Here is a 17,435-nt window from a genome sequence, read left to right on the forward strand (position 1 = left end):
GGCAGGCTGGGGGCCGGGCCAGGGGCCAGAGAACTGGGGTGAGGCCTGGTGGCCTTGGTTTGGGAGTTGGGCAGATCTGGATTAAAAGCTGGGCCACTGCCAATTACCTGCTGTGCTACCTTGGGTGAGTCACTGACCTCCTCTGTCTCCTTATCTGTGAAAAGGAGGGATAGCAGAGTGTAGCAGGGTCTTTGGGGGTCCAGCAGAGTGGGGGTGCGAGCCCAGCCCCACAACCTCCTGTAGCTATATATTGGGCCCCATGAACCCTCCTTGCTTTGGAAGCAGAACTGTGGGCGCCCCACACAGTATTGAGCACCTAGGAGGAGCCCCAGATAGCAACTTCATGAAATGGAGCAGTAGGGTTCTGCCATGCCCAGTCTCACTGGAAAGGGTTCCCAAGTCCCCCGAGAGGACCACCCGGCCCTCTAATTTGTGTAACCATAAATAACAAAATGTGTATAGGTAGCACTCACTGTGTTACGAGCTCCATCTTAGATATGGAGAGACTGAGGCCAGAGATGAGCTGTGACTTACTGAAGGCTCACTAAGGAAGGTCACCCAGCCAGGCAGGAGCGGCTGAACTGGGATTGAAACCAAAATTGTGAGAGGAGAGAGCAGGAAGGAGTTTGTCTTGGGGACCCCAGGAAACATCAGGGCCATGGGTGGGTCGGGGACCAGGAAACAGTGGGGGTGGGGTGCCGAGTCTCTAAGTTGGGGTGGCCACGCGCAGGTCTCAGAAGTGGGGCTCCCGGTGGAGGTCTGGGCTCAGCCAAGGGACAGGCGGTGCCTCCCGGTCCCCACCCCCTGGCACATGGATGCAGCTGGGAGAAGGGGATGTTTGTTTCCCCACTGCCCACCCTCTGGTGACATCATATCTCAGCAGCCAATGGCTGGGGTCTTTCCCTCCTACCCCTCCCGATTCCTTTTCCCCCCCAGCCTAGGGCTGGGACTGAACAGACGGACTGGGGAGCTCTCGATTGTGTCTGGAGGCCCAGAGGTAAGAGATCAGCCAGCCGGTCGCCTCCCGGGACCAGGCTGAGAATGAGACCCAGGGTCCTGGGAGATCTGGGAGGGTGCCCGGGGCTCAGGAAGGAGGACTTTGAGCCAGTCCTGAATCCCAGCTGCATCCTTTTTCTGGCTGTGCAGCCTTTGTGCCTCTACTTGCTCGTCTCTAAAATGGGCTGACAGAGGCCAACTCACAGAGAATTCCTGAGTTACTGCCTGTGAAGAGCTAGGGCAGGCTTTCTGGTTTTTGGAAGAGGATGCCAGGGGACATAGTGATTTTTTTTTTTTTTTTTGTACCAGGGATTGAACCCAGGGGCGCTTAACCACTGAGCCACATCCCCAACCCCTTTTTGTATTTTAGAGACAGAGTCTCACAGAGTTGCTTGGGGCCTCGCTGAGTTGCTGAGGCTGGCTTTGAACTTGCAATCCTCCTGTCTCATCCTCCCAAGCCACTGGGATTACAGGCATGCGCCACCACGCCCTGCATGGTGGTGGTGATCTTATTGGTGGGAGGATGGTGCCCAAGATGGCTGGATTTTATCTCTCACTCGAAGTTCCCCTTGGGTTTTGGGGGAGCAAAGGCTGGGTATGAGACCCTGGGAGAGGTGGAGCCCTCCTGCATACACTCTGCTATCAGAGATGTTTCTGTTAATCGAGCACTTTATATTGGGATGTTCTGAGGACTTGCTCTTGTCTCACGAATCTTCAAAGCCATTTTTACTGGCTCCATTTTACAGATAAGAAACTGAGGTCTCGGATGAGAAGGACCTTGCCCCTGTTTTCATACCTGGCAAGTGCTGGAGCCGGGACTCACCGAGGCAGCCAGAGGCCACTGCCTTACACTTCCCCTTGGCTCCACTGTGTGGCCTCAGATAATATCCAGGTGCCTGAATGAGTCGGGTCACCCCCAGCTCCCACTGCTGAGGACACCAGGTCACCGTGGCTGGGAAAGCTGACACTCTTAGGCAGGCAGAATTCCCAAGTGAGGTTGGTGGCAGCTACTGAAGAAAGCGCTAGAAGGGCAGAGCCTTCAGTAGATTCCTCAGTGGACCTAGCTCAGCCGAAGGGCGGGGCCTAGGGGACAACCCCTAATTCCCAGCCACTCTGAAGGGCCCCAGCGTCTAAATGGATATCTTAGATGTACCTGCCTCATGGAGGTGTTGGGGGGGGGTTGAATGTGCCAAAGCACATAGTAAGTGCTCAAGAAACAGGAACGCTGAAAATTCTGGGAACTCAGGCATGAACCAGGACAGGGTCTCAGTCACTGCTCCAGTCTTGATTCACCAGGAGACCCCATCAGATCCGCCTCTGACACAACTCAGGGACTCCTAGAGAGTCTCCCCCACCTCCTACCCCTGCCTACTAGGATGGGCATCACTGGGAACACAGAGTGCTTGGGGTGGAGTGGGCTTCCTTCCGAAGCTGCCCCCACCCCCACCCCAGGAGCTGGGTACGTTCCTCAGGAAGGGCACTTCTGAGCTAAATATAACTTGGGCTGGGCAGCTGTCCAGGTAGGGATGAGGAAGGAGGGCACTCTCTTGTTCCTGCCCTGCTTGGGCTTCCTATGTCAGGTTCTGGGTGTGACTCTCACCGCCAGGGCCTGGAGCAGGGAGCTCCTGGGCCAGGAGACTGTCCCCGCCATCTGCCGCTGCCTACAAAGGGCCCGTCTCACCCCCACTCCCCAGTTTAGAATACTGGTGTTGGTCCTGGATAGCTCTCACACCTGGGTTCAGTCGTGATGTCCTGCCTCTTTACTCTCTTACTCATGGGTAAAAATGGGGGCCCCCTGGGATCAAGTTAGCCAGGTCTGGCTCCAACAAGTTCACTTTGAAATGGCATTCACAGTCCCCTCTACCTCTCTTGCTCCACCTAGTTCCTGCCCAGCTGTTTTGTGGCCCAGTGCAAGTTAGGTACCAAGTAAGGGTCAAGGGCACAGGCCCTAGCTCTGCCTCTTCCTGGTTGTCTAACTCTGGACACTTTCCCCCTCCGAGCCTGGGTTTCCACCCTATCCAGGGTGACGTTGAGGCCTCTGGGTGCTGACACAGGGCCCAACTCAGAGGAACACCCCAGACATGGGAGCCAGCCTGGGAGAGATTGTCCCTGCTCCCAGGGGTAGGGGCTGAGAGAGGAGGCTGGGATGAACACATAGACCAAGACCCCTAGGAAATCCAGAGAGGGGCCCTCCAACACTGTGGGGGACCTGCTAGTGGAATAGTTGCTCAGGATGTTGAGGGGGTCCCCGTGTCTTCTGTCCTGGCCGCTGGTGGGCTATGAAGGGCCATTGTGCAGCTGTGGGTGGGTGGGCGGGGTGGAATGTGGCTGGCCCAGCAGATGGGCCATTGTGTGAGGGAATGTGCCGCGTGAGGTCTGACCTTTCCCTCTACAGCAGGGGTTGGCGGGTTGGCATGCCAGGTGGGGGCTGTGAGGACCAGCCGGGAGTTGGGGGTTGGGGACACAATTTCTATGGCCGTTCCCCCAGGAGAGCCTGGCAGAAGACTGCATGTGACCCCCAGCTCTGCTTCCTCCTTTGCTGTGTGACCTGGGTTGGGGGTTGGGGACACAATATCTATGACCATTCCCCCAGGGACAGCGTGGCAGAAGAGGGCATGTGACCTCCAGCTGCTTCCTCCTTTGTTGTGTGACTTCTCTTGGCCTCTCTGAGGGGACAGGGTTTTCAGAGGTGAGGGAGAAGGTGGCGGTCTCAGTCCAAGGACTGGCCAATAATAACCACTCCATAACCATTAGTTATTATTATTATTGCCATATAAGGGGCTGGAGGTGTCAGACAAGTTCAAGTCCCAGCTTGGCCATATATACCACCAGGCAAGTGACTCCCCTGCCCCCAGCCTCAGTTGTCTCCTCTGTAATGGGCTCAATACAATCCTGACCTCACAAAGCTGTTCTGGGGTCCACGTGCAATGATACCTATGGGGACAGGACACAAGGTCAGGACCCCAGGACATTCTTGGTAATAACAGCAAACACTTACAAGCTCCTCCCTCGTGTGGGCCACTTTATACCTTCTAAGTCACTGATCCATGGAACAGCCCTGCAAGGAGGGCATGCTTCCCCTCACTTTTTAAAAAAGCACAGGAAGGCACGGGCTGTGACCTCGGGGAGCACATGGGAGTGGATGTCATTATATTGTGTGTTTGGTCCAGGTGGTTGGCCCTGGGGCTCTGCAGCTGGACAGGCCCAGGAGTCAGCTTGGGCTTTGCCTCTTGTTTTCCAGTTGTCATGGGGTGTGTGTGGGGGGGTCTTCTGAACCTCATTGTCCCCACCTCCATTATTGGGACAGGACATTGATAGAGTGGGGAGGGTCATCCACTCGGAAGCAACAGTGCGTGTTAGCTGATAATACTGCTCCCATTATTCTTCTCAGAGCCCCGGACCCAGGAGGCCCAAGGAGCTGAAGGTGACCCTCAGGTGAGCACTGGCTGGTGCCACATGCCCCTCCTTGCCCTTTCCTGCCTACCTGGAGCCTCATTCCCTGATCTTTCCCTGGCAGGCAGCAAGACCCCAGCGGAAGGCCGGGAGCCCCACAGATAGCTGTGTGGCATCTGGGGCCGGGCTCCTGTTAGGAGGGAATACCTGCGCCCAGGCAGCGGTGAGGGGACAGCTGGGGTGCGGGGCCTTTCTCTCCTTCTGATGCCCACCCTGCCCTCCCCCTGGAAGCTGGGCTTCCATCCCTCATCCCCTCAACCCTCCATCCCTGTCCCCCAGGCTCAGAGGCAGCTGCTTCATGCAGAACTGAAGTTGGTTCTGCAGCGGAAGGGGGAAAGGAAGCAGGAGCCCGGGGCTCACGTGTCTCCCAGCAGTGCCATGGAGGCCAGGAGCCGGAGTGCCGAGGTGAGTGCCACAGGCCCTGCAAGGGGGGTTGCAGGGAATGTGTAGGGAGCACAGACTAGGACAGCAAGGAGACACTTCCTGGCTTCTCTGGGCCTCAGTCTCCCCATCTGTGAAATGGAAATATAATTGAGGGGGAAATAATAACGATGGGAAGGGCTCAGTGTAGTGCCTGGCTAAAATCGATGCAAAGCAGCTAATTCACTGGATCATAAAGGAGTTGATAATAAGCTAAGGAAACCAAGCAGAAAGCCTTCATCAGAAGAGGCAGTGTGGTACAGTGGTTAAAGACAAGAATTTGGAATTATCAAATCCCACTCCCCACCATGTCAGCTGTGCAGCCCCGAGCAGGTGACCTCATCCCTTTGAGCCTCAAATTCCCCATTGGTGAAATGAGATAATGGTTCCCATATCTGTGGGGTTTGAGGACTCACCCTGGGGCCATCTGCAGAGTCTGGCACTGAGGAAGACTCCTCTAAAGGTAGCTACCCTGGCTATTATGGAGAATGGGGACGGTGGCACTTAATGTGCCCCACTGTATGCCAGGCACAGGGCAGGTGTGCTTTACAGGAGCCAAGCTGAGGCTGGGAATGGCAGGCAAGGGGGTCACTGCCTTCACGATGGCCTGTGGGTTCTGGGACCACAGACCCAAGGTCAAGGCCCAGTGGCTTAACTTGCTGTGTGACATTAGGCAAGACATTCTACCTTTCTGGGCCTCAGGGTCCTCCTCTGTTGACTTCCCAAGGCTGAAGGGAGAATGAAATGAGAGGCTGAACAGAGAATGCTTAGACCAGGGCCTGCACAGCCAAAGGGTGGTAGGGATGGTCATAAGCTTCCAGCCACTGCCACAGCTTTTCCTACTCCTTCTCACATTGCCCAGTCCTCTCCCCTCTGGGAGCCACCACAGTGGGGCATTAGGCTCAGAACTGCTTTCCCCTCTTCAAGCCCTAAGTTCAATTCCAGTCCTTGCTGGTCTCAATGCCCTGCCCTGTCCCCTCTGATCCCTGTTGGTTTAGTTCACAGCTCATAATCACAGACTCCTTCCAGTACACCTCTGTTATCCAACTTTACAGCAGAGAAACGGGTTCAGGGAGGGCAAGGTGCTCCCCCAGAGAGACACAGCAGATTGGATTCCTAGACAGAACTCAGGCCTCTCACTTCCTCTTCTGGGAACGACGTCAATCACACAGCATGCCGCTGGGCCACAGCCAGTGTGCACCATTTACAGTAAATACCAGGAATGCCACCACTGTTGGTCCACCATTCATTTACCCACGCACCGACCCTCACCCCACACTTTGCTGGATTCCCTCCCGGGTGGGCGTTATGCAGGTCTTAGGTTATAGAGTCTACAGAAGAGCACAGTCACACACATTCAAGCCTGCAGGGCCAAGGGCAAGTCCCATTCCCCATTGCCTCATCTTGCCTGGCTTAGGGGTCCAACCCTTTCCTAGGAATCCTATCCTCACCCTCGCCCCTTCTTCTGCTGCTATTAAAGCCCTTCCTCGTGGCTCAATCCCACGCTTAGAATATGGGTCACTGCCCCAGCGCCAAAGAAACCCCTCATAAACTGGGGCCAATAGACTCCTCATCCCCGGGGTACTCTTCCACACTCCTTTTGCTCCCAACCTCGCCAGGTGCTCTCTGATCCCGGTTCCCCGAACGGTCCGGTCCCATTACCTGGCTCCGCCCCCTCTAGCAGCCTCCGCCGAGTCCCGCCTCTTCCAACCCCGCCCCTCGGGACAGCAGCGGTGGGGGCTGGCAGTGGCGCTCACGCCCGCGGAGCTGTTTAACCGTAGTGCAGAGAGCTAGCCGCCCGCGCGCGTGCTAAAAGAGGTGCCGGATGAGTGGCCCGGACGTCCAGCCTGGGCCGTGCCGAGGGGCAGGTGCCCGGGGAACCCGCCTAAGAGCCGCTTTTAAGCGCGATGGCGACCTCCGGGCGAGGTGTAGCCCTGGCGTCCCATGGCGACCCCTCGCCGCCGTCTGCAGGAACTGAGGCGAGCGGAGTTGGTGGAGATTATAGTGGAGACGGAGGCGCAGACCGGGGTCAGCGGCATCAACGTAGCCGGCGGCGGTAAAGAAGGAATCTTCGTCCGCGAGCTGCGCGAGGACTCACCTGCCGCCAGGAGCCTCAGTCTACAGGAAGGTGGGCGGGGCCGGGGCGTGGGCGGGGCCGACCTGCGGGGGTGGAGTTAGGAATCTGTCCCGGGCCCAAGGGCTGAAACTGACTTCAGGGTTGTGGGCGTGGTCTCTAAAAGGCGGGGCTTTTTTTTTTTTTTTGGCACTGTGATTGTTCAGAGCTGACTCTGGGGGCTCCTGGTCTGATTTGAATCCCTAAGGCCCGGTTTACTAGCTTGTGATCTTTCTGTGCCACCGTTTTCTCATCTTTAAAATGGGAACAACTAGTATTGAGCTCATGGGTTTATTATGTAGATTAAATAAGTCAGTATTTGAAAACAGCACACAGCTAAGTAGCACATGGGAAGCACTATGTAATTGCTAGTTAATGTTTGTGTTGTTGGGGCAGAAGAAAAGGGGAGGAGTTAATAACCTGGAGAGGTTGGAGAGGGGTTCAGTAAGCGAGGCGTGTTTTAGGAAATGTGAGTGAAGCTCACATTTATTCATACAGCATCTATTTATTAAAGGCCTTCTATTTCAGGCATTACTTAGGTGCTTGGGCTATCGCAGTGAACAGACAACAGTCCTGCACTTATAAGTTACGATCTAGGGGAGAAGGAGTTAAAATAAGTAAAATCTCTGGTAAATTAGAAGGGAGTATGTGCTATAGATGCCTGGAAGAAAACTGCATTTTTACACAAGGTGGTCTAGGAAGGGTGGGAAGTCTGCAAGGAAGTAAGGAAACAAGCTACGTGGCCATCTGGAAAAAGCATTCCAGGCAGAGGGAACAGCCAATGCAAACATCCCAAGGTGGGAGCATGGCTGGTTTGTTGGAGGAAGAATATGGAAGACAGTGTATGCAGTAAGTGAAGGGTAAGACCGATGTCAGAGAGGCAAGTGGGGAGCAGTTTTTGGAAGGCTTTAATAAGCCATGGCGAGACGTTGACTATTTACTCAGAGACTTTGTCTTTTTTTTTTTTTTTGTACCAGGGATTGAACCCAGGGGTATTTAACCACTGAGCCACATCCCCAACCCTTTTAAAAGTTTATTTAGAGACAGGATCTCACTGAGTTGCTTAGGGCCTCACTAAGTTGCTAAGGCCGACTTTGAATCCTCCTGCCTCGCCTCCCCAGCAGCAGGGGAGACTTTGAATTGTATTCTGTGAGTGTTGTGAGCAGAAGAGGAACAGGAATGGATCATGTTGAATGACTACAATAACAGTAGACTGTAGGGGGCAGGGTTGGGAGCAGGGAGAACAAGGTGGTTACTTGGATTATCCAGGTAAGAGATGGTGATGCTCAGGACTAAAACGGTGTTGTTGGAGGTGAAGAGAAGGACTCTGGATATACCTTGAAGGAGAAACCTTCAGGACTGAATGTGAGATATCATGGACAGAGATGGGTCAAGGATGCCTCCAGGGATTTTCGACCTGAGGATGGAGCTGTTAGTCTAACAAACGGGGAACGATGGGGCTGGTGCTTGTTTGGAAAAGACCAGGTGTGTATTTTGGACCTCTTAGATTCGAGGTGTTTGTTGGACACCCAGGTGATGTGGAGTGGCAGTTGGATATACAGTCCACCCTCCATATTTTCGGGTCCTGCATCTGAGGATTTAACCAAAGATTGAAAATATTTTTTTTAAAAATTGCATCTGTAATTGTATCTGAACACGTCCAGACACATTTTCTTGTCACTATTCCCTAAACAACACAGTGTAACAACTATTTACACTGCATTAGGTATTATAAGTAGTCTAGCCAGAGTGTAGTGTTACATCCCTGTAATCCCAGTGGCTAGGGAGGCTGAGGCAGGAGGATTGTGAGTTCAAAGCCTGATTCAGTAATTTAGCAAGGCCTTAAGCAACTCAGAGAGACCCTGTCTCTAAATAAAATACAAAATAGGGCTGGGGATGTGGCTCAGCAGTTAAGCATCCCCGGGTTCAATCCTCCTTACCAAAAAATAACTAAGTAATCTAGATCTCATTTTATATATGTGGGAAGAGGTATGTAGCTTACATGAAAATACTATGCTGTTTTATATAAGAGACTTGAGCATCTGCAGATTTTTGATGTCTAGGAGGGGAGGACCTGAAAACAACCCCCTACAGATACAGAGAGGCCTTATGAGTCCAGAATGAAGGAGGGAGTGCTGGCTGGAGAGATTCACTGGGGAGTTATCAGCAGATGTATGATCCTTAAACTCCTAAATCTGGATGAGCTTCCCAAGAATTCCCCAAAGCCGAGTGTAGCGTGTTTATGGAGAAGAGAAGAGGCCCAAGGCCTGAGCACCTCAAACAGTGTCTTTAAGAGTTCAGAAACTTGCTGAGCAAGACGGTGCATGCCCATAATCCCAGCAACCTGAGAGGCTGAGGCAGGAGGATCCCAATGTCCATGCAAGTTCGAGGGTAGCCTCAGCAACCTCCAGAGGGGTTCCAGAAGGTGTGACACCCCCCCCCCCAAACCAACTGAAACAAGTAGATGAGAAAAAGAGTAAAGTTGGGTCAAATAAAGTGGTCCAAGCAGATGAAGTTTGGGATTTGACCATTGAACTACACAGGGGTCACTGCCTGAGACCTTGAAAGGTGCAGTTCATGTATGTGGGGTGAAGCGGGGCGCTAGTAAGCAGATGGAAACTGTGACTGGAGAATTGTAAATAACGCCGACACATTTTTTGTCATCAAGGTAAACAGATCTATGGGACAGGAGCTCCAGACTGTGAGGTCCAGACATTCATTCTTATGGGAGAAATGGTATATTGTTATGCTGATAGGATAATGTAGAAAAAAGGGCACATGGTGATGTGGGAAAAGGGGAGAATCGCTGGGCAAACAGCGGGGGAACTGACCCGAGCCGGGAGTGAGAACAGTTCGTCCCTTGAACAGGAGTAAAGATCCAGCAGAGCAGGGAGGTAAATAGATGGTGTGGGAACTTGCGGAAGTTACCTTCTGATTTTGTTCTCACCATAAAGAAAACAAAGTCATCTTTTGAGGTGTGAGTTTGGGGTAGAGAAGTGGAAAGGCGACCCGCGAGACCTGAGCGTTGCGGATTTGTTCGGCGCCCAGTGGGAGAGGTGGAGCTAAAGCCATGGGCGGGGCTTCGTTACTAGGGCCTTGGCTTAGTCGAGTTGGAACGCCTCTCAAGCCTGCGCTCGGGATAGGCGGGCTAAGCCCGGGGGCGGGGCTTCACTGCGTTAGCTCCCAGGAAGTGGGCGGAACCAGAGCTGGGCGGAGCTGGCAGATGCCCATGCCCTGCCCACCTCCACCTCACCTGCAGGGGACCAGCTCCTGAGTGCCCGCGTGTTCTTTGAGAACTTCAAGTACGAGGACGCACTACGCCTGCTGCAATGCGCCGAACCTTACAAGGTCTCCTTCTGCCTGAAGCGCACTGTGCCCACCGGAGACCTGGCGCTGCGGCCCGGGACCGTGGCTGGCTACGAGATCAAGGGGCCGCGGGCCAAGGTGGCCAAGCTGGTACGCGTGCTTAGCCCGGCCCCGGTCCTGGACAGCCCCAGCGATCCTGTCTCTGCGCCGTGAGCCCCACTCCCCGCCAACGTGGGCCATCCTTGCCCTCTGTCTTGTCACTAACCTAATGCTAATCCCACCCTCGTTCTTTGTCCCTAAACTCCTCCCCCCCTGGAGGGAGTCCCATCTACCCCAGACCTTGGCCCTCAACCGTCTTGAAGAGGCATTCCCATCTTCGGATCCAGGCCAGCTAGGGAGGATTTGGAACCAGGAAGGCCAGGTTCCAGTCTGAGCACGCCTCAATCCCCATCTGCACCATAAGGGTGCTGGGGAAATTCCTGGATGAGGACTTAGACATCTTGGGGTCCAGTTCCCACACTCCTGTTGATTCTACATGAATGTCTTTGCTTTCTGGGGGAAAGGCAGGAAGTGGGGATGGTTTTGGGGGACAAGATACTCTACCCAGAATATCTCCATCCTGATATACAATACCAGTGGGGCTCTTCCTGTCTGCTCCGGCCTCCCACTGTCCCACCGCCTCCTGCCTCTCTCCTCTCTCCCCAGAACATCCAGAGTCTGTCCCCTGTGAAGAAGAAGAAGATGTTGGTGGTGCCCGGGGCCCTGGGGGCCCCTGCAGACCTGGCCCCCGTTGACGTCGAGTTCTCCTTTCCCAAGTTCTCCCGTCTGCGTCGGGGCCTCAAAGCTGAGGCTGTCAAAGGTCCTGTCCCAGCTGCCTCTGCCCGCCGGCGCCTCCAGCTGCCTCGGCTGCGTGTAAGAGAAGTGGCCGAAGAGGCCCAGGTAGCCCGGCTGGCTGCTGCTGCTCCTCCCCCCAGGAAGGCCAAGGCAGAGGCAGAGGTGGCAGCAGGAGCCCGTTTCCCAGCCCCTCAGGTGGAGCTGGTTGGGCCCTGGCTGCCAGGTGCTGAGGGTGTCCCTCAGGTCTCAGCTCCCAAGGTGGCCCCCTCAGCAGAGGCTCCCAGTGGCTTGGGCCTCCACCTGCCAACCCTTGGGCTGGGAGCCCCTGCTGCACCTGCTGTGGAGCCTCCAGCTGTAGGGATCCAGGTCCCCCAAGTGGAGCTTCCCACCTTGCCCTCACTACCCACTCTCCCCACACTTCCTTGCCTGGAGACCCGGGAAGGGGCTGTGGCGGTGACAGTACCCACCCTGGAAGTAGCAGCACCTACTGTGGAGGTGGACCTGGCCTTGCCAGGCAAAGAGGCAGAGGCCCGGGGAGAGGTGCCTGAGGTGGCCTTGAAGATGCCCCGCCTCAGTTTCCCCCGCTTTGGGACCCGAGGGAAAGAAGTCACTGAGGCCAAGGTAACCAAGGTCAGTCCAGAGGCCAGGGTGAAGGGTCCTAGACTTCGAATGCCCACCTTTGGCCTTTCTCTCCTGGAGCCCCGGCCCTCGGCCCCTGAGGCTGTTGCTGAGAGCAAGTTGAAGCTGCCCACCATCAAAATGCCCTCCTTTGGTATTGGAGTTGCGGGGCCTGAGGTCAAGGTGCCCAAAGGGCCTGAAGTGAAGCTTCCTAAGGCCCCTGAGATCAAGCTCCCCAAAGTGCCTGAGGCAGTCCTCCCAGATGTGCGACTCCCAGAGGTTCAGCTCCCCAAAGTGTCAGAGATGAAGCTTCCAAAAGTGCCTGAGATGGCTGTGCCCGAGGTTCAACTCCCAGAGGTGCAGTTGCCCAAAGTCCCAGAGATGAAAGTCCCTGAGATGAAGCTCCCGAAGGTACCCGAGATGGCTGTGCCCGATGTGCACCTCCCAGAAGTGCAACTCCCGAAGGTTCCAGAGATGAAACTCCCTGAGATGAAGCTCCCGAAGGTGCCCGAGATGGCTGTGCCCGATGTGCACCTGCCAGAAGTGCAGCTCCCGAAGGTTCCAGAGATGAAACTCCCGAAGGTGTCTGAGATGAAGCTCCCTGAGATAAAACTCCCGAAGGTGCCCGAGATGGCTGTGCCCGAGGTTCGACTTCCGGAGCTGCAGCTGCCCAAAGTGTCAGAGATGAAGCTCCCGAAGATACCCGAGATGGCTGTGCCCGATGTGCACCTCCCAGAAGTGCAGCTCCCGAAGGTTCCAGAGATGAAACTCCCCAAGGTCCCTGAGATGGCCGTGCCCGAGATTCGACTTCCCGAGGTGCAGCTGCCCAAAGTGTCAGAGATGAAGCTCCCCAAGGTCCCCGAGATGGCCGTGCCCGAGGTTCGACTCCCAGAGGTGCAGCTGCCCAAAGTGTCAGAGATGAAGCTCCCCAAGGTCCCCGAGATGGCCGTGCCCGAGGTTCGGCTTCCCGAGGTGCAGCTGCCCAAAGTGTCGGAGATGAAACTCCCCAAAGTCCCCGAGATGGCTGTGCCTGAAGTGCAGCTCCCAGAGGTGCAGCTGCCCAAAGTGTCAGAGATTCGGCTGCCAGAAATGCAGGTGCCAGCGGCACCAGATGTGCAGCTGGCAGCTCCCAAGGCACCGGAGGTGAAGCTAAAAGCTGCTGGGGCGGAGCAGGCAGAGGGGATGGAGTTTGGCTTCAAGATGCCCAAGATGACCATGCCCAAGTTGGGGAGGGTGGGGCCTCCGTCCCAAGGCAAACCTGGTGAGGCAGGTGCGGAGGTCTCAGGAAAGCTAGTGACACTTCCTTGTCTGCAGCCGGAGGTGGGTGGTGAGGCTCGTGTGGGTGTCCCCTCTCTCACTCTGCCCTCTGTAGAACTAGACCTACCGGGGGCCCTCGGCCTGGAGGGACAGGTTCAGGAGGCCAAAGTGGGCAAGGTGGAGCAGCCAGAGGGTCCCCAGGTGGCAGTTGGTGTTGGGGAAGTAGGCTTCCGAGTGCCCTCTGTTGAGATTGTCACTCCTCAGCTGCCCACAGTGGAGGTTGAGGAAGGGCGGCTGGAGATGACGGAGATGAAGGCCAAGCCCTCCTCCAAGTTCTCCCTGCCCAAGTTTGGACTCTCAGGACCAAAGGTGGCCAAGGCAGAGGCCGAGGGGGCTGGACGAGCCACCAAGCTGAAGGTGTCCAAGTTTGCTATCTCACTCCCCAAGGCTCGGATGGGGACTGAAGCTGAGGCCAAAGAGGCAGGAGATGGAGGCCTGTTGCCTGCCCTCGATCTGTCTATTCCACAGCTCAGCCTGGATGCCCACCTGCCCTCGGGCAAGGTGGAGGTGGCAGGGGCCGATGTCAAGTTCAAGGGGCCCAGGTTTGCTCTGCCCAAGTTTGGGGTCAAAGGCCGGGACGCTGAGCCAGGAGAACTAGTGCCAGGGACAGCTGAGTTGGAGGGCAAGGGCTGGGGCTGGGATGGGAAGGTCAAAATGCCCAAGCTGAAGATGCCCTCTTTTGGGCTGGTCAGAGGGAAGGAAGCGGAAGTCCAGGGTGGACGTATCAGCCCTGGGGAAAAGCCAGAGTCCATAGCTGGGCAGCTTAGGATCCCTGAGGTGGAGTTGGTCACCCTGGGGACTCAGGAGGAAGCAGGGGCAGAGGGAGCAGTGGCCGTTAGTGGAGTGAGGCCATCAGGCCTGCAGGTGTCCACGACTGGGCAGGTGACCACTGAGGGCCATGAGGGGGTGCTGAGGATGCCCCCACTGGGCATCACACTGCCCCAGGTAGAACTAACCGGCTTTGGGGAGGCGGGCACCCCAGGGCAGCAGGCCAAGAGCATGTCCCCTCCAGCAGAGGGCACAGCAGGCTACAAAGTCCAGGTGCCTCAGGTGAGCCTGTCCCTGCCTGGAAGCCAAGTGGCAGGTGGTGAGCTGTTGGTGGGTGAAGGCATCTTCAAGATGCCCACCGTGACCGTGCCCCAGCTGGAGCTGGACGTGGGGCTGAGCCGGGAGGCCCAGGTGGATGAGGTGGCCACAAGCGAGGAGGGGCTGAGGCTGAAGCTGCCCACGCTGGGGGCAGGAGCCAGGGGAGAGGGGACTGAGGGCCAGCCCCCGGGGGCCGAGCACACCTTCCGCCTCTCGCTGCCAGACGTGGAGCTCTCGCCACCCGCCGTGGGCAGCCACGCCGAGTACCAGGTGGCAGGGGGTGAAGGAGAAGCCGCACAGAAACTCAAGGTGCGGCTGCCCCGGTTTGGCCTGGTGCGGGCCAAGGAGGGGGTGGAGGAGGGTGAGAAGGTCAAGAGCCCGAAGCTCAGGCTACCCCGGGTGGGCTTCAGCCCAAACGAGTCTGCCCCTGGAGAAGGTTCCCCCAGCCCTGAGGAGGAAGAAGAAGAGGGCAGTGGGGAAGGGGCCTCGGGTCGCCGGGGCCGGGTCAGGGTCCGCTTGCCCCGTGTGGGCCTAGCAGCCCCTTCTAAGGCCTCTAAGGGACAGGAGGGTGATGCAGCCTCCAAGTCCCCCGTAGGGGAGAAGTCACCCAAGTTCCGCTTCCCCAGGGTGTCTCTAAGCCCTAAGACCCGGAGTGGAAGTGGGGACCAGGAAGAGGGTGGCTTCAGGGTCCGGCTGCCCAGTGTGGGGTTTTCTGAGACAGGGGCTCCAGGCCCCACCAGGATGGAGGGGGCCCAGGCGGCTGCTGTCTGAAGCCCTGGGCAGACGGAGACATCCCCTCCCCTCGTTTTGTGTGTGAGTTAACTAGCACTAACCCTCAGAGGGCCAGGAGGTGGGCGACTGACCAGGGCAGGGTGGAGGCCTGTCCTCTCATCCGCAGGAGTGCCTGTATCATTCCAAGCCATGTGAATAAAATAATCCAGAGGTAGCCATGTGTCCTGTTTCCTGTGTGTGTGGTAGGAGAGGGGGTGGTGGGAAGGGGAAGAGAAAGGCGGTCCTCTGGCATGAGAGAGAAACAGGCCACCTCTGGTCTTAGAAGAGGCAGGTAGCCCTGGTGGAGGGCGCCTGCTCTCACCCTTCAGAATTCCCAGAGGCCTTTGAGGAGGGCGCTGGGGAGCTCCCTAGCAGGGCACAGCAGTGGATCAACCTCTCTGCCAGGGAATCTGTCGTCCGGGGGGACCCACTCCTACAGGACGGCTGCTGCCCCCTGCTCACTGCACACCTCTGTACACCCTGCCTTCTTTCCCGTCAGGCTGGTTCGACTGCCCCACCCACCTGGCCCCACCCAGGAAGGCCTGTCCTGGTGTCCAGAACTATGGGTTCAGAACCTCCACACCAGACACCTGGCTGCCTCTTAGGACTGGATCCTGGGATCCTCAGCACCTCTCAGTGCTGAGCCTTGGGATCGTGGGCCGCCCATCTCCCTGCCCAATCCCCACTCAGGATCTAAGCCCCCCGAGGGCCTCCATCCTACCTCATGTTTCTGCTGTGATATAAAAGGACACTACCCTGCCAGGACCAAGTGCCACTTCAGTCCTTCTGCCCTCTTCACACCTCCTCCTCCTTGTCTCAGGATGAGGGTTGCAGACTCCATGCACTGAAGCACCTTCTCCCATGGGCCGGCTGCCCCGCACTTCCTGTGTCCCCAGCACACACCACAGGAGCCGGCTCCACTCGCCCCCCTTCGCGTGCTAGGTTTGCCTCCCACTTTATCTGCCCCCCCAGCACACACAGGGGCTTCTCTGTGGCTTCACCTGCAGTTTTTTCCAACTTCCCAGGGAAACTTCTATCTTCTGGCCCTGGCTCTTGTCTGTCTTCCCCACTCCTCTTTCTCCTCCTGCCCCTGGGCCATCAGGGCTCCTACAAGGTCCTGGTCCATCCCCACTCCCTCTCTGGGCTGCGTCCCCTTCCCCTGTTGTTTCTATTTATTTTTGTGCAAGCAACTCCCAGACTCTCTCCTGCATCCACCTTGGGGAGCCTGTGGCCTCTGCAGCCTCCCCTTGGACACTCAGAGACTGTGAGGGTGGTAGTTCAGAGCTTGGCTGACCGCAGGGTCAATCAATGCCTGTCTCCAGCACCCAGTTAAGGGACTTTTTAGGTATTTTAAAAACTTCTTTGGGGCTGGGGATGTGGCTCAGCGGTAGAGCGCTCGCCTGGCATGCGTGCGGCCCGTGTTCGATCCTCAGCACCACATACAAACAAAGATGTTGTGTCCGCCAATAACTAAAAAATAAAATATTAAAATTAAAAAAAAAAAACTTCTTTGGACCAGGCACAGTGGTGCACACCTGTAATCCCAGTGACTCAGGAAGCTGAGGCAGAAGAGTCACAAGTTTGAGGCCAGCCTCTGCAACTTAGACCCTGTCCCCAAACAAAAACTAAAAGGGCTGGGGATGTGGTTCAGTGGTTAAGCATCCTTGGGTTCAATCCCTGGTACCAAAAAACAAACAAAAAACTCCACGTTCTTTGTGCCTTGATTCTCTCTTCCCTGCAATTCCTACTCTATTATGGGTTTAAACATCTTAATGTTTACTCTGTAATCTGGCCCCAGCGTCTTCTCCCCCCAAACTGCTCCTTCTCCATGTTCCTTTCTCAGATACTTCCCTGGGCCTTGTCCTGCACAGATTCATCCTTTTCCCCCAACCTGTCTGTCACACGGCCCGTCCTTCTGTATCCTTCCCAACCTTTCCCACCTGGGCCCTGCCCTGGACTCCTTCCTGGGTTTGGGTCCTCCACTCTTGCCTCTCCACTTTGTTCTGGACACTCAGATCGGACCCTACCCTTCCTTGCTCAAAGTCCTTCTGTGGCTCCCCAGTACCCTCGGAATAAAATCCAAACTCTGTAGTCTGTATCCAGGACCTTCTACAACCTGGCTCTGCCCCAGCCACAGCTCCCAACCACATGTGTTTTCTGGCCATGAACACGCGTGCACACACACACACACACACACACACACACGCGCACGCACGCACATACACACACACGCATACACACATCCCCTTAACTGGAAAAGTCTGCCTCTCTCCCTGGTCTGTAGGTACACCCCGATTCCTGCAGACTCCAGGTCCATGATCCGAGTCCTTCTCGGTCGGTCAACCCTTCCTCAGCCAGCCTCTCTAGGGTTCCGCCACCGGGTGGGGGAGGGGGCCCAGCCTGGCACCCCACCCCCACTCCAGCCGAGGGCTCAGGTCTCCAACAACAGAACCAGAGACACTCAGCAACACTGGAACCCATTTGGGGGGCCTGGGGCCCCTCATCCCAAGCCGGGAGGGCT

The 17,435-nt window shown here is 56.4% G+C and overlaps 1 protein-coding gene across 2 annotated transcripts; it reads left to right on the forward strand.

Annotated features, from left to right (window-relative positions):
* The first annotated feature begins 907 nt into the window (after positions 1 to 907).
* Prx (periaxin) lies at positions 908 to 15,089 on the forward strand. 2 transcript variants are annotated; one of them, XM_005336435.5, is made up of 7 exons: positions 908 to 997; positions 4,388 to 4,431; positions 4,514 to 4,612; positions 4,729 to 4,854; positions 6,841 to 6,997; positions 10,242 to 10,438; positions 10,994 to 15,089. In XM_005336435.5, the coding sequence occupies exons 4-7, from the start codon at positions 4,828 to 4,830 to the stop codon at positions 14,912 to 14,914; spliced, it is 4,302 nt and encodes a 1,433-aa protein (XP_005336492.2). In that variant the 5' UTR covers positions 908 to 997; positions 4,388 to 4,431; positions 4,514 to 4,612; positions 4,729 to 4,827; the 3' UTR covers positions 14,915 to 15,089. The 2 variants fall into 2 exon arrangements, with proteins under 2 accessions (XP_005336492.2, XP_077888184.1); XM_078032058.1 differs by lacking the exon at positions 4,514 to 4,612 and having other exon boundaries at positions 952 to 997.
* The last annotated feature ends 2,346 nt before the right edge of the window (positions 15,090 to 17,435 follow it).

Source organism: Ictidomys tridecemlineatus, chromosome 15 (assembly GCF_052094955.1).
Source record: "Ictidomys tridecemlineatus isolate mIctTri1 chromosome 15, mIctTri1.hap1, whole genome shotgun sequence".
Lineage (NCBI taxonomy): Eukaryota > Metazoa > Chordata > Mammalia > Rodentia > Sciuridae > Ictidomys > Ictidomys tridecemlineatus.

What these genes read in the sequence shown, in the direction of transcription:
- Prx (XM_005336435.5), top strand. Translation starts at nt 4,828, where the DNA reads ATGGAGGCCAGGAGCCGGAGTGCCGAG. An exon ending in CCAGGAGCCGGAGTGCCGAG is followed by an intron (nt 4,855 to 6,840) that starts GTGAGTGCCACA and finishes CGCCGTCTGCAG; the next exon opens with GAACTGAGGCGAGCGGAGTT. An exon ending in GGGCCAAGGTGGCCAAGCTG is followed by an intron (nt 10,439 to 10,993) that starts GTACGCGTGCTT and finishes CTCTCTCCCCAG; the next exon opens with AACATCCAGAGTCTGTCCCC.